The following is a 17,597-nucleotide window of genomic DNA, read 5'->3' as shown; positions in this document are numbered from 1 at the left end:
AACGCTAATTATTATAGTAACAGAACATAACCTTCTGCGACAGTATTGGATTTCCAGCCTCCGTGACTTTTCGCTAATTCTCTTTCGATTGCATATCCGAGAATAATCGATACTTTCGGTTTTATAACGGTACAAAGCTGACTTGTCATTGGCTGAACACCTGTAAGCTGAGTTGTCATTGGCTGAAAACAGCTGTGATTTAATGAGTAGGTGTACTTTAATGACATGCATTAAAGGACTGCTACCAGGTGTATAATTACTACATTTCGGCATGGTCGAGCATAAAATAATTTTTATCTTGAAAAGCAAACAAAAACGGGCAAAATTGTATTAAACTGTTTTGTTTGAAACGTTTCAAAGAATAATCTATAGAAATTAATGACATTATTTACAGTTCACTCTGTATATACGAATATGTGATATTGACAAATATATATTTTATAAAATTAGGATGGAATGGAATTTTATCAGTATTTCCATTAAATACAATTGGGTTATTTTATCCTGTATGATTAGGATTGATCGGTTACATAATATGACGTTGTGATGTGTCTAGTAATTGTCGTAACCACTTTATGAATGATCTGAGAATGCTGTATGATTATGATTTTAGATAACATCCTTAAGAAAATCGAAATTGTTATATCTCTAGGAATTTTTTTTACTTGGTTATTTAACGACTCCATATCAATTACGAGATTATTTAGCGTCGATGGGATTGGTGATAGCGAGATGGTATTTGGCAAGATGAGGCCGAGGATTCGCCATAGGTTACCTGACATCTGCCTTACGTTTGGGGAAAACCTCGGAAAAAACCCAACCAGGTAATCAGCCCAAGCGGGAATCGAACCCGCGCCCGAACGTAACTCCGGATCGGCAGGCAAGCGCCTTAGCCGACTAAGCTACGCCGGTGGCTCTAGGAAATGTTCTGTTACTATATATAATACATTATGTACGTATATAGAGTTATTCTAAAGGCGGGGATAATTTTAAAGTTCCGTATATTTGTTAGAAGAAAGTTTATTAGTTTTCTTCCTAAAAAAATGAGGTTTATTAAGGTATAGGCTAAACCAATTTCAAAACATTCAGTATAGTCTTCAATCATTAGTAGCCTTTCTTCTAGGGAACGAACAGCGCTCGGGAGGAAGTCTTGCTTTAAATTGAATAGTAATCTATATAGCTCTACTGATAAATTGTTTGTGTTTGTAATTTGAAGTAGTTTGCATGATATGTATTATCAATTTCTGTATATCACAACTGGTTGAATTTTTTATGCCTTAAATTTAATTAACTTGTTTTGTATTATACATATAGCTCAACTTATGAATGATCGTTTGCGTTTGTAAATTTAATAATCTGATTGGCTATGTATTGTATACTTTTAATAGAGCCATCGATGTAGCTCAGTCGGCAGACTCGCTGGGCTGCTGATCCGGAGCTGCGTTCGGGCTTGGGTTGGATCCCCCTTTGGTCTTTGGTTTCTTCCGAGGTTTTCCCCAGCCGTGGGACTGAAGCTGGATGGTCTATGGCGAGTCCTTGGCATCAACCCCTTTGATTTGATTACCTGGTTGGGTTTTTCCGAGGTTTCCCCCACCAAAAGGCAAATGCCGGGTAATATTTTGACGAATCCTAGGACCACATCTCATCTCACTACATCCCGCAAAAAAAAAAAAATTAAAAAATTGCACAAAATTGTAAAAATTGTAGAAAATTACTAAATTGTAAAACTATAAAAATTTGTAAAAATTGTAATTGTAATATTGTAAAATGTTGACTTGTTCCACATCTTAAAGCTTCATTATTCATGTAAGATCTATGGAATAAAATAAATGAATGAATTGAGGAATACAGTAGCTACTTTCACTTTTTTTTACAAGTTTCCACGATTACAACAAATTTCAGGGCCATACCTCTCCATTTAGGGTTCTGAATCTTCTCACTGCGCTGGGGTAGACTCTATTACTATACATTCATAATGACACTGATTAAGACCAATTCGAATTTATAGAGGCAAAACCATTATTTTCGGGCAAAAAAAAAAACACTCATTAACTCAGAAACGGCTTGAATTGCTATTTAGACTAATTATATCAATTGTCATGGCAACAATAATGAAACAATAATTTGTAAGTTGACATAAGTTTATGTGAAGATAAAAAAAATTCATTCCTGACTTTTGAATAAACGAATACATATTTCAGTTTTGTTATGTTAAAGTTTTGGTATGACACTGAAATATATTCCTGATGTGTGTGTGTGTGTGTGTGTGTGTGTGTGTGTGTGTGTGTGTGTGTGTGTGTGGTCTGTTTGTGTATGTATGTGTGTGTGTGTGAGAGAAAGAGAGAGAGAGAGAGTAAGAGTGAGAGTGACACACTGCCGCTGCGTTGTTTTGTATCGCCGTCCTGACACTAATTCCCTAAAGTATAAGTTCACTTATGAGTAAATGACAAATAACAATCTCATTTGATTAAATTTGAGCGGAGACATCTACATACTCCCACGGAAATTAATTTCGTAAATGGAATTGACCTACAACACACATTAAAATTGTGAAACCATCACAGTGAAATTAAATGACGTCATAATGCTGTTTTCATAATATTATTCTTAATTGAAGGGTTTCAGATCAGACATGACTAATCCACATGCCACTTTAAATAGTTTTGAGGATACTCAAAGTTTAAGTTCAACTTTGCACGGTGAAATCCATGTGTGTCAAACTTAATATCATAATTGCAGCATTCAACAGTTATTGAAACAATCATTCATGCTACGACAAGGTAGTCCAACATAAGAACGTATGAATAAAATGATAAATTCAATTTTTGTAATATTGTGGGATAGGCACTTGTGACTCGAAATCCTTCAATTTCATGTGCTGATTGGAATGTTTAATTCTGGTTGCTAACTGCTTTAGTTGGCATTATTGATTTGTGTTGTATCCCCCATTTTATCTGACCACAGTCATGCTGGCAGAGGGTAGATTTGTAATTGAGAGAAAAGGTTCAGCGGAATGTTCTAATTACATCTAAACCGCAGATATTCTATTGTTTCACCATGTATTTTAAGCCATCTCTTTAATAGAATTATGAAATATCCGTTCTATGAAGAATTCGTGATACAATATATTGAGTTTATTTCGCAATTAGTTACATTGTGGTGGAATTTCGAATAATTGTGGTTAAGTTCTTCATGATTTAAAATGCTTTCTGTTAAGTTTATTTAGCAATGTTTTTCAAACTGTCGATATTAATTCGATGCCGGTAGGGTGCCTGTTGATGATGTTATGAAAATAAACCAATATAGTGTATTGACCTATTCCACATGTATTCGCGGAGAAGGTCACAGAAAGTGAACTCAGTTCCTTTTAAAGACAAGCGGTCGCCAGAGACGTAGTCGATAATAATAATAATAATAATAATAATAATAATAATAATAATAATACATAATAATTTATCGTAAATGAAGAGCACAATGAAAAATAAATAAATAAATAAATAAATAAATAAATAAATAAATAAATAAATAAATAAGTAAATGAGTAAATAAATTATTAAATAAATTAGTAAATAAATAAATAAATAAATAAATGAGTAAATGAATGAGTAAATTAGCTATGTAGGCTATAATAATACGCAGTAAACTAATTCACTTATAGCCTATACTGCTAAAAACTAAAACGGTAGCTTTTGAGAATAAGTACAAGGAGACTCAATTATTAGTCAGCCCTCAACTTATAAAAACGAACATCTTATTTCGTACTTCCTGAACATTTAATATTCTCTCGGTATTTGCTTCCTTTTCAGTATTTCTTTGAAGCGTTCTGGAATCTATTCTACTAGTTTTCTTCCGTGTGTTCTTTACCCGTTATTTTCTAGTTAGAGATCTACATTGTAGTGTTTCTTTGTCCCGTTTAGCCCGAATAGGCCTATTTTGAATGACACTGAAGATCTGGTGTTTTGAGGCGAAGTTTCATTACATTCGGGTAGTTGTGCTCTTTTACCAATGCGAATGATGTTTTGGATCGTTGTCTTGGTAAAATATGAGACTTTATTTGATCTAATGTTTTCCAGCAATGACTTTCACATTGCCCAGAAGAATGATTACATAATAATGTTTGCTCATGGTAATGTAGTTTTGCCACCTCTGAAGCTGTCGTACATCCCAACGCCATTATACTATTACCACCACTTTTGACGAAGATTTTTCTGCCGAAGTACTTGTCTTACACAATTACGTCCACCTGACCCAAAATTATAGCCTAATTGCTTTTATTACTAACAAGGAGAGGACACGCTCTGTATATCACCGAATGGAATAAGATTGTGTGACATGAAAGTACAAGACGTACTGTTTAAGGTCATATCCGGTTTGGGTGGCCAATGACCCCTCGTTTTGGAAATATTGGCTATTGTTTGTGACATACTTCCGTTACGTGCCTAATAGGGAAGCATTAGACTGTGTAACGGCGTAGTTCATATGGTTGAGTGCTGAGTTGTTACCCAGGCAACCTGAGTTCGAATCTTAACTGGTCCTATATTTTTTTTCTTTTAATAATGATTAATAGTGTGATCACAGTTATCTATTGACGTATATCATATTTCTCAATATATTGAACGCTTCATCACGTTTTAAACAAATTACTAATTAACTAACACTGTATTGTAAAGGATGAACAATGAAATATTGCTCACGTAGGCAGGTAAACTGTGTCATTGGTGTATGTTCTGTTTCTATTTCAATTCATTTTGTAGGCCTATATGATTTATTGTGATAAATGTCATAAAACCACACAAAACATACTTATTTCCTGCACCATGCACAGCAAATGAAAGAAGGTTGTCCACAGTCACACACATTTTTCCGCACTTCTGCGAAACAGACATCTTTCACATTCACAAACACTTCTCTTTCGTTTATTAATTTTGATGAATACCACGCATATTTCAACATGGCTTTGAATATAGGAGCTGACAACTGAGAGTGAATAATAATAATAATAATAATAATAATAATAATAATAATAATAATAATAATAATAATACTTACAAATGGCTTTTAAGAAACCCGAAGGTTCATTGCCGCCCTTACATAAGCCCGCCATCGGTCCCTATCCTGTGCAAGATTAATCCAGTCTCTATCATCATATCCCACCTCCCTCAAATCCATTTTAATATTATCCTCCCATCTACGTCTCGGCCTCCCCAAAGGTCTTTTTCCCTCCGGTCTCCCAACTAACACTCTATATGCATTTCTGGATTCTCCCATACGTGCTACATGCCCTGCCCATCTCAAACGTCTGCATTTAATGTTCCTAATTATGTCAGGTGATGAATACAATGCGTGCAGTTCTGTGTTGTGTAACTTTCTCCATTCTCCTGTAACTTCATCCCGCTTAGCCGCAAATATTTTCCTAAGCACCTTATTCTCAAACACCCTTAACCTATGTTCAGAGTGAGAGTCCAAGTTTCACAACCATACAGAACAACCGGTAATATAACTGTTTTATAAATTCTAACTTTCAGATTTTTTGACAGCAGACTAGATGATAAAAGCTTCTCAATAATAATAATAATAATAATAATAATAATAATAATAATAATAATAATAATAATAATAATAATAATAAGCTTTAAAAAATGAGAAGGCATTAGCATTCGAACTCGGGTTGCCTAGATGACAATTCAGCATCCAACCATATGAGCTACGCCGTTACACAGTCTAATGCTTCCCTATTAGCTACCTAACGGAAGTATGTCACAAACAATAGCCAATATTTCCAAAACGAGGGGGACATTGACCACCCATACCAGGTTTGACCATAAGGAGTACGTCTCATACCTTCATGTCACAAAATCTTATATAATTCGGTGATATACAGATCGTGTCCTCTCCTTGTAAATAAGACTATTCCTTCCTTCAGATTCCAAATACCTCACAATGACTTGCTAGTGTTTCATTCCAATTGAGCTATATGAGGCTAACATGGGGAAAGTTACTGTATCTCAGTCAAAACAAATTAATATTTACTCAATATTATCAAGTTTAACTCCTTAGCTGTACAGCACCCCGATGTGTAAAATGTTTAAGAAATTGTACTGTCACAGAAAATTTATAAATTTATTGAACTTTGTATTTAAAAGACCGTAGAGCAATCTTACATCACTATCTAAGTGTGTACATACAATAAGTAGTACAGTATGTATATAGTTATATTTAGATAGGCAACTAGGTCAGGAGATAATGGGTTAGGGTGGCCAGTTTCTTTCTCCCTCTATTGCATACATCGACGATTAGCTACATATTACACTAATCAGACTTCAGATGCATACAAACAATTGTTCTTTCTCTGACACGTATTGTCAAGTGAGATGTACTGCCTGATAATAGATGAACATATCAGCCAGAACCTTAATCATATATATGTAGGCTATACAGACATTACCTATGAATCAATATGTCCCGGATAAAAGAATGATTGAAAGATAAGACTTTGTGTAGCATAAATGAATATGAGGAATATGGTAAAATGGTAAATAGATTTTATATCTTGTTTATGTGACCTATAGGATGGATATTTATCTTACAAGATCTGTCTCTGTAATACTGATGAAGGTCTTATCCAGAATATGCAGTATTTTAGTAATTTTAACAATGTTTTATATAGGCAAAGACAAAGGCAATTCCATGACAGGTCAGGACGGCCCAGAAGGTGGGGCGAGAAGTTAAGGCTCCCACCTGTACAGACAATCGGCAAATTAATGGCAGTAGGGATGTCAATTCTACGTGCTCGCCGCCTTTAACTCCAAGGAAATGCCCCTGGTACTCATTTATTTTAGAGGCTGAGTAGACCACAGGGCCATAGTGTGACTGGAAGGATTAGACCAATGGAAAAATCCATGACCCCATCGGAAATCGAACCTGCGACCTTCCGCCATTGTAGCGATACGTCTTAACTGCTACGCTACCGTGCGTACCTTGTTTTATATAGAGTTTGTTAAATATTTATATCCTTTAATTTGACGTTTAAAATTTCGTACCTAATAAAGAAATAGTAATATGCGTTACAAGACTGGTATGTTGAAGTTTTCATGTTCAAGGAAAAGTTTGAAAAAGCGAAACGTAGTTGAGCTTTTTTAATTTCCGAGAATTGAAAGAAAACATACCGCTTGTATATCGTACATTATTTTGTGCGAAGATCGTTTATTAAATACCTGAAAGAGGAATTTCTAATTAGTTGCAATGAAATCTCCGTCTTAGTTTCTGTTCAATGACGGCAAATTTGCGAAACAAAAATATCTATCTTCAACATTGTTGCTTTAAAATGTTTTCTGTGTTTACTATACTCCAGCAGGCCGTGATATACGTCTGTCTTTTTTTTTCCCCCAGTCTGGAATCTTGTCGATTTTTTTCACGGCTTCCTTAATGTTACTTGCATCACGAATGCAGTAACTTTAGTGGAGTTGTAGAGTTTACTTAATTTTTGCAAATATTTAAAAACAATAATTAACAGTGCAATTTAGGTGAAATTGCAGTGGTAAGTTTCCAATTTATAATTATTATTATATTGAACGTCTCTAAAAATAATAAGTTATGTTAAAAGCCTAAAGCAGTAAAATGAATATGTCACTTAAGCGGTAAGAAGAGAGAAATTGTTATGTGTGTTAGGTTGGGAATACTGAATGTGGAATTTTAGACTTACCGCGGATTGGTTTTGTGCGGAAACCAAGCAAATACGCACGATCTGGCACAAATGTATTTTATTAGATTTATAATCCTGACGGTGTCGATAGTGGAGTATTCCACTAGTTGACAATGAATATTATTATTATTATTATTATTATTATTATTATTATTATTATTATTATTATTATTATAAATTAAAACCCTACCATACTACTTTGTAAATTAAGAGTCTCTTGAGTAGAGATTTAATAATATCTCCTTAGCAGAAATGTCATCAAGCAGTTCTAAGCTCTGAAAAAATTGTTTTTGTCTGCAAATCACTCGTCCAAAGCACTTAATAGCCTATTGCTTCATTCGATGCTACCTTCTTTGTTTTCAATGTTTTATTTTTAGTTTTGGAAACTTCTAGGGGGTTATACCCAGAGAATGTGGGAGATAGTCAATTCAAAGACAACTTAATATTATAAATATGTAAATGAATATCAAATAATAGGCTATGCAAATTCATAAATGAAAATGAAATAAGCTAACAAAAGTTAAATCTTTTATCAGATTCTGAAGTACTCTACGGCGCCGTACAGCTGAGAATCCCTGACCCAGTCCGTATATGGCGGCTTTTATATCTGCATTAAGTCCGTTGATATCGAGTTATCAGCAGCCGGCGTGCTTTTAAGCGGCCATTACGCATGCTGTCCGCCGCACAGGTCAGAGGACGTGTTTGGGCTGTGGTCTTCCTCGCGGGGAGGTTTATGACGGCCGGCCCTTTACGATGACATGACACATGTCAGATGCAGGCTGGCCAGTACAGGCCCCATGGCATAACATGCACAAGACTGGACGACGGTATTCCTTGTTTTGTTTATTTAACATTTCAGCTTCCGCGATAGTATAACAGATTGTCGTGTCTTATTTTAAGCAGTTATAATGCAGTGATTTGGAGGAACTGTGCAAAATCAATGTCAGGAAAGGAATACAGTGAAACCTGCCTTTGCGGTCACTTCATTTAAACGGCCACGTGACCAAAAGGCCAATTTTCTCTGGAACCAAATGGATTTTCCATAAGATCAATACAAATTCTCCCTTTATTTAGCGGCCACCTCTTGCGCCGGCCAGCGGCCGGGGTCTGTTTGGATTGGAACCTGATTATAACAGTCACTGTCCAACAAAAAATCTTTTCACGGATACTGTCTGACCTATTTTTTCAATGGTTAGAGGGCAGGAAGCAATGTCACGAGGACAATAGCTAAGTGTACAACAGTACACCCTCCATATCTTGGGGTTAGTTGGTTACTGTTTTATGACTCTTTTGTCACTTTCTACTCCGACCCTGCACAGCTATAAATTCTTACTCGTTTTTAAAGGATTGAAACACGGACTTTTTCTATCGAAAATGTCACAGTATGTTGTAGGTCAGTAGTTAACCATTCGAGTTTTTATATTTTTTTCTCCTTTTTTATCTTTCTCTATTTGGGCCAGCTTTTACGAATTTTTCTTCTTTTCATTCAGTTGATTCAGAGGAATTGTGAAGTTAGTTTGAGAGAGAAATCATATCTAACAATAAATCTAGAGTGTTGTTAAGTTTAGAGGCGAGACGAAAAATGATTGAAGAAAGTGAGAAGGGAACATGTGCGAGAAAAATTGCAGAAATATTCAAATGTGGAAGGACACAAATAAACGGTATAATTAAGAATAAAGATGAAATATTAAAATAATGAGAGAAAAATATGCGTTGTGGCCAAAAAAGGAAGAGAGAATCTGTGTTTAGTAATGTGAATGATTTCGTTTACGAATGGTTCAAGTGTGCGAGGGAGAAGAAATTGCCAGTAAGCGGGCCTATAATTCAAGAGAAAGCTCTTGAAATTACCAAAGAACTCAATGTAAGCAATTTTTTGCTAGTAATGGGTGGTTAGAGCGGACATCACACGTCCAGCCCCTTGATCAAGGTATTATCCATTAATTTAAACTGAGGTACCGTAAGCGAGTTTTGAAAAGGCTAGTTGCAAGAATGGAAGAGGCTGACATTAATATGCACGATTGTTGTATGCGTACAGTACTAAAAAGTCAATGAAATTCAGAATTTTCGTGCCGATTCATAAAAACCGCAACCTTAATCAAGCGGCCATCTGATAAAACGGCCATTTTACAAGGTAACTTCAGATGGCCGCTTTAGACAGGTTTCATTGTACTGTGTTTCTCAAATGCGATTTCTGAGCTAGCGAGTTCCTAACCCGTTCAGCACAATAAATTTTAAGGTGCGGCTTTGGAGCTGTATACAAGCCCTGATCACGTTGTTGTTGTTCAGTCAACTGTCGGAAGACAGGTGTGAATTTCACTAGTGATATCAAGAAGGCACCACTTATGAGGCAATTAGGCCAGGAGATAATATGATAGAGTGGACAGTTCCTTTCCCCCTCCATTGTAAACATCACCAACTAGCTATACTCTATTTTTTTTCATGGAGTGCAGTTTCATAGAAAGGACTTTGCCGACAGACCTTCTACTGCCCCCTACCAATTGGTTGTCATAAATAAATGTTTCCTTACTATGACGGAAATCTTGTCTTCTCTTGTTAGTAACCAATCACAACCCTCGTTCAGAAGAATTGACAGGTGCCCGTCAAATCCACGTGAAGGCAGAGTTGCCGCATCTTTTCCGAATTCCAAGAATCCCGTCAGTTTCACTGCATAATTTCGAAGGTCATCAGGATTGTGACAACTGTGCAATGTTGGGACTAGGGGACAGAATGGAATTGTCAGAGGTGTTTGTGTAGGATGTCATAAATCTGTAAGTTAGTGTTCAAAGGAGCCACCGAACTGCACTCCTTGAAATAAAATAAGGTATACATATTACACTAGTCAGACTTCAGATGCATACAAACAATTTTGTGCGAGATCGTGCGTATTTGCTTGCTTTCCGCACAAAACCAATCCGCGGAAAGTCTAAAATTCCACATTCAGTATTCCCAACCTAACACACGTAACAATTTCCGTCTTCTTACAGCTTAAGTGACGTATTGATTTTACTGCTTTAGGCTTTTAACATATTATTTTTAGAGACGGTCAATATAGTAATAATTATAAATTGGAAACTACCACTGCAATTTCACCTAAATTGCACTGTTAATTATTGTTTTTAAATATTTAAAAAAATTAAGTAAACTCTACAACTCCACTAAAGTGACTGCATTCGTGATGTAAGTAACATTAAGGAAGCCGTGAAAAAATCGACAAGATTCCAGACTGGGGGGAAAAATAGACAGACGTATATCACGGCCTGCTGGAGTATAGTAAACACAGAAAACATTTTAAAGCAACAATGTTGAAGATAGATATTTTTGTTTCGCAAATTTGCCGTCATTGAACAGAAACCAAGATGGAGATTTCATTGCAACTAATTAGAAATTCCTCTTTCAGGTATGTAATAAACGATCTTCGCACAAAATAATGTACGATACACGAGCGGTATGTTTTCTTTCAATTCTCGTTTCGCTTTTTCAAACTTTTCCTCGAACATGAAAACTTCAACATACCAGTCATGTAAAGCATATTACTATTATTGTTCTTCTTCTGACACAAATCGTCAAGTGAGATGTACTGCCTGATAATAGATGTACATATCAACTAGAACCTCAACCAGAGAATACCCTGATAACATACAGAGCCTATATCAGATTGGCCATTCCCATGTTATGAAATGGCAACATAAAAAGAGAACGACCACTAGAACCTCTACTGTCGAGAAGGTATTTCTAGTAACGACCGCTAGATGGAAGTACAGTTGCGCCATGCAATTCCATAAGGGTTATAACGTGACTTCTTTTGCAGTCGCTAGATTATGATTATGTCTCGTGACTAGAATTTTGTACGAAATGGAAGTATAAAAATAGGAAATTTAGGCCTATCCTTTGAAGAGGTGGAAAAATTCAAATATCTTGGAGCAACAGTAACAAATATAAATGACACTCGGGAGGAAATTAAACGCAGAATAAATATGGGATATATCTCTTATTATTCCGTTGAGAAGCTTTTGTCAACCAGTCTGCTCTCAAAAAATTTTAAAGAATTTATGAACAATTATATTACCGGTTCTGTATGATTGTGTAACTTGGACTCTCACTTTGAGAGAGGAACAGAGATTAAGGTTGTTTGAGAATAAGGTTCTTAGGAAAATATTTGGGGCTAAAAGGGATGAAGTTACACGAAAATGGAGAAAGTTACACAACGCAGAACTGCACGCATTGTATTCTTCACCTGACATAATTAGGAACATTAAACCCAGACGTTTGAGATGGGCAGGGCATGTAGCATGTTTGAGCGAATCCAGAAATACATGTAGAGTGTTAGTTGGGAGACCGGAGGGAAAAAGACCTTTGGGGAGACCGAGACGTAGATGGGAGGATAATATTAAAATGGATTTGAGGAAAGTGGGATATGATTGTAGAGACTGCATTAATCTTGCACAGGATAGGGACCGATGGTGTGGTTATGTGAGGGCGGCAGTGAACCTCCGGGTTCCTTAAAAGCCATAAGTAAGTTAATCGTCTTGTTTCTCATTTTTATAAGTTCTGTTTTAAATTTAAATTTAATGTTTTTTCCTTGTTATGTTGGTATTTCTGAAGTTCTCTTTTGACCTGCACAAAACCTAGCTACTACATCTACTGTGACTCTGTTTTTATTTTACCTGTTCGATTTAATGTCAAATGTTCATATTTCGCAAGAAAGTACTGTAGACGGAGCCTTTTTATGTTCAGATAACACATCTGAAACTACTGTAATGCTACAAAGTTCAATTTTCAGATTTTTACGGAAACACACTTCTTCAGCACTCTGATATGGAAGTAGTGACTTTCGATATGCGACGGAAGGACACAACCTGTATTTCTACCCATATATAAGCCTATGTACTTCTTTAAGTCATTTCTTCTAGTGTCGTGGTTAAAAAGTATGGAAGCATCTCCAAACATCATGTTCTCCTTGTATGCCGTTTCTTCTAGTGGTTATGAAAGCTTGAAAACTTACACCCATACAGCACATACGCCCTGTCGATGTGACGGCAAATGTTTCAAGTTTGAACTTCATTAAATACAAACTTGTTGAAACGTTCTAGCCTGAACATTAAGCAGAGATTCGAAATATCTGCCAATTCATATAAAGGTCAAGCCATTGTTCCTTCCCCTATCCTATTGACCCGAACCTTCTAGATAAGACGCAAAGTGCGATATTCCTTTTAGTAGCATAAGTTGCTTGTCGATTCACACAGTTGTTATTAACGTTTTCGAATGGAAGAAGATAAAGTGCAGTTGCGTGAGTCTTAACAGTATCAGAACACAAGGAGCACTGATAACAGCTGTTAAATGTTCTGGCGCAGTTTTCGGTAAGCAAAAGATAACACATGAAACATAATAATAATAATAATAATAATAATAATAATAATAGTAATAATAATAATAATAATAATAATAATAATAATAATAATTTCTCATCTTTCATTCATTCTGTCTCTTTTCCATTTTCTTTTCATTATCTCTTTTCTGCATTTTCTTTCTGCCTTGCTGTTTTCTTTGTTTTTATATAATTTTCTTTCTTATAAATGTTAATTTTCCATATTCCTTTGTTGGTTTCATTTCCTTCTTTCTTTTCTTTCTTAGGCCTATAATGTTTTATTTATTTCGTAGTTTCTTTCTTTCTTCCTCCCTTTCTTTCTTCCTCCCTTTCTTTCTTTCTTTCTTTCTTTCTTTCTTTCTTTCTTTCTTTCTTTCTTTCTTTCTTTCTCTTCGTCATTCATTTCTTTTTCTTTCTTTTCTTTGTTCATTTGCTTAATTTTTCACTTTTTTGTTTCTTTTTGGTTTTGTTAACTTACTTTATTTCTTGTCTTTCGCTCCAATACCTATAGGCCTATTACTTCTCTGTTCTTCTTTTTACTTAACTTTTTTGTTAGTTTCTTCATTTAATTTTTTCTCTTTTGTTTCTTAATTTCTTTCCTTTGTCTTCGCTTAAAATTACTGTTAGTTTCTTTTGTTTCTTTTCTACTTTTATTTCTTTTTATTTTGTCTTTCGTTTGTTAATTTCTTCATTATCTTGTCCTTGTAAATATCTTTTATCTCCTTATTTTTCTTCCCTTCTCTTCCGTTCCATACATTATTTCTTTGAATCTCTTTAATTTATTCCTTTTTACCTGTTTGTTTCATGATCTAGCTCTTTTTACCTTTTGTCTTCAACCTTTTCTCTTTCTTCATTTATTATTTTTTCATAGTTTCATCGATGGTCTTGGCTTACCATCTGGCTGTTGGATCTGTGGTTCACGAGATTGATGGATTATAAAGGACGTTAAAATTCTTAGTGCAATTTTCTCCGGAAGGAAAGTAAACTGTGGGTCTAGGGTCGTATATTTACGGCAAATAAATGAAGCCTGCCTCCGAGGCTCTAGGCAAAACTTGTCGGCCATTTCTCACACATGAATTTCGACGCTGAATAACCTGTGAGTTTGAATGCGCGACTTCTGATATTACAAGAACAACGAAGAGGTCTCAGTGAATATGCCTACAACGTGTCATGCTGTCTGCTAGACTTGTTGAACATCTTGATGATAATAACTAGCAAAATGTATGTGAACATGGTTAATTTGTATAGCGTGAAGGCATTTAATAGCTTCGATGTACTGGAGAGAAGTGCGGCAAAATCTGTTTTTTGATTGTGTAGCTCTGACGTAATCTATAAACTGGAGAGCATTTTACAGCACTAAAGATTTTCATGCATACAGTACCTTTCGTCTAGCGTAACTTGAGAATTTTGCAGTTTTCCGCAAACAAGGAGTGACGAGTTTTCAGAATTCAAATATGAACATTAGATCCGAAACGGGCTTATCTCTGTCGCCGACATTCGTCACACCGAGCTTCGTCGCTGTCACTGCCGCTGTTTGGTTTTCTATTTACGAATGTGGTCTGTTTGCCCACGTGTTGAGCCGGCTATAGGGCATTACAAAAGCCACACTGCTCGTAATCAAAATACAGTCATTCATCTCGTATTTTAATACTACAGTACTTTGAATGGATACTCATAAACTATCATTACATGTGTCATTATGTTTTATGACTTAGGCAATTGTTTACGGCACTGTTGGTCGAATGGTGCAAAGTATGACGTAACGCGAGCTGGTGAATGTTCAGAGCTGTTCTCTTAAGCAGCGAACTGCAGTAAACATTATCGACGGATTGACCACGTAGCATTCAAAAGTCCAATTCAAAGTGTTGAAATCTTTACGCAAACATTCTAGGAAGAGTGGAAGGAATTTATTTTCTACCTTTTTATGTATATGAGCACTTTAATCATATAAATCGCTGTCTTCAAGGACGAAATCATACACATTGTGCCGATATACAATACTTTTGTTCTGCTAATAGGCGTACGTGTTTGAAAAGAAAATGTTAGAGGCATAGTGCTTCAGTCGATAGTTTCAGTGTAAAGATAACATTAAATGATATTTCGAAGGTATAGGTCAGGTTGTAGGCATGTTTATCTGCTGATTCAGAGCTGCGCTTGGGCATGGTTTCCATTTCCTCTTGGATTGACGTCATAATTGGGTTCTTTCCGAGGCTTTTCATAACTATAAGGCAAATGTTAGGTTATTGCCTGGCGAACCCTCGGCCTCATCTTGCCAAATATCATCTCACCAACACCAATTCCATTAACGGTGAATATCCCAGTAGTTGGTACAGTTTCGTTAAATAACAGACAAGCAAAATCTTAGCATGTAGGCTTACAGGACCGGTATTTATGTAATTAAGGTTTTCGCCATCTGACCCCGGAAAACCTTCATCACGACAAGCAAAATATTTCGACCTTTTGAAAAACTTGAAATTAGAGTTTAAAGAGAAATTTTTTAAGAATTCCAAACAGATGAAAAACGAATATTCGCTTTGCGAAAGTAACTACGTAATTTAGAAAGGAAAAACCAGAACTGCAATGAAAATTTGTAGATCTATAGACATACGATTTGTCTGAGATACAATGTATACTCAAAATTTCAAAGTATACAAACCTGAGATTGTTTGCTGCAGAATATTGCAGCAATATTTTGGCCCTACATATAAGGGAAACAATTATTTTTCAAATTAAGGAGCACAAAACTAAAAAAAAAAAAAAAAACAAGATCCTCCTTAACTAAAAAACTTCTGCTTGCACAAGTAAAAGCTGTCATGTCTACTACTACTTCTTATTTTTTAAGTATAGTGGAGAAAGAGCGCAAAGAATGAGGCAAACTTTTATATTTAAATTAATTCACATTTGATAAACATGTGAAGTGTTCCTTGCTTTAGTCTAATAGTCACTATGTCATAATCGCCTATCTCAATACTATATCACTGCGCGTGGATCAACATTCTTACCCCCAGTTTCTTATCCAGTTTCTTCTTGCATATTATGGATAGTGTCACAGCTAGGCTATATTTGTTGCACCGAAATATTTTCCGACCTCTATACTAGAATGTGGATTATTCGCATCGGGCATGAATTTTTAAAGTTCTGCGAGTCTGAGTGGAATCTGTTTTTAATTTTAGTCGTTATTTAACTACCTATTTAGCATCAATGGAATTGCTGTTAGCGAGATATTCGGCCAGATAATGTCGAGAATTCGCCATTAGATTACCTGACATTCGCTTTGAGTTGGGAGAAACGTTAGAAAAAACCATTTAGGTGGTCAACCCAAGCGAGAATCGAATTCACGACTGATTGCAGCTTCAGATCATATCATAAATTTAGGGCCTATTGATAAAGATGTTTTAGGGTTATTTTTCTTGTAACGCTCCCGTTTCCCCTACCGTTTTTCTACCATCACTACCACCATCAGCACCACCTTCATCTTGCGTACCTCCCAATGATGAAGTGCTTTGCCAGTACCGGTACTGTAATATATTCTCCGTCTCAATAAAGCACTCATTTTTCTCAAATTTTCCGTCCACTGCTCATTTCTGGCCCTTACCTATTAGCATTTCACCACTGAGTGTCTCGTCGAGGTTATCATACGCAAACACTGCAATCTAAAATAAACGAGGATGATGACAGTACTGTAGTAGTATTCTGCTGTGGCGTTATCTGAAATTACTTACAATTTATTCGCCGTGATATGGCGGCAACTTCTTCACCTCTGCTGTAAGGCGGAATATCTAAACAAAGCGTGACAGGCGTTTGTTTGCCAGATTTGTTCTTACCTGTTTGTGGAAAGGAAATTTAATGTCTACAGCACAGGCGGGCAAAACGTGTGTTGCAACACAAAACAAAGTCTGTGATCGCCGTGAAGTCAGGCTACCCCTCCCCAACCAACGTAATGTATTTCTTGTTAATATACTATATTCTACACTTGCATAATTTTAGACATCTAAAATATTGAATTGAATCTGTATGTAAAATTGAAATTTGTAACACTGCTCATGTGGATAATAATAATAATAATAATAATAATAATAATAATAATAATAATAATAATAATAACTATTTTTGTTTACTAGTTAGGTAAAATTTAAACATCAGACCAATAACATTGGCACGCTACAAGGATATAATGAAACTATTTTGAGTTCAATCCATAAGCTTGCCTGTAAGCTTGCAAATGTTTATTTGCTACAACATGTATAGAATATTAACGTTTTCGCCTTTTCGGCATCATCAGATATGTAAAAACACGTAATCTAGAACTTGAACAAATTAACGAATATACATTGTAATATACATCACAGATAGATTTTCATGAGTTTTATGTATTATGTTATTACCTTTTTACCTATAATAACATAATACATAAAACTCAAGAAAATCTATCTGTCATGTATATTACAATGTATACTCGTTATTTTGTTCAAGTTCTAGATTACGTGTTTTTAACATATCTGATGATGCCGAAAAGACGAAAACGTTAAT

The 17,597-nt window shown here is 35.5% G+C and overlaps 1 protein-coding gene across 5 annotated transcripts in view; it reads left to right on the top strand.

The window, feature by feature from the left end:
• Positions 1–17,597, top strand: part of LOC138703585 (mucin-6-like) — a 454,211-nt gene that overhangs the window by 219,468 nt on the left and 217,146 nt on the right. Inside the window, exon 1 of one of the 5 annotated variants that reach the window (XM_069831587.1) lies at positions 12,929–13,059. The exons of the other annotated variants lie outside the window; for them this stretch is intronic. Coding sequence (XP_069687688.1) covers positions 13,040–13,059 — 20 coding nt within the window. The 5' untranslated portion in view covers positions 12,929–13,039. Of the gene's footprint in view, positions 1–12,928; positions 13,060–17,597 lie in introns of those variants that run through there. 5 annotated transcript variants of the gene reach the window in all.

The sequence above is a fragment of the Periplaneta americana genome, chromosome 7 (assembly GCF_040183065.1).
Source record: "Periplaneta americana isolate PAMFEO1 chromosome 7, P.americana_PAMFEO1_priV1, whole genome shotgun sequence".
Classification (NCBI taxonomy): Eukaryota; Metazoa; Arthropoda; class Insecta; order Blattodea; family Blattidae; genus Periplaneta; species Periplaneta americana.
This window is presented reverse-complemented; position numbering and strand designations above follow the sequence as displayed.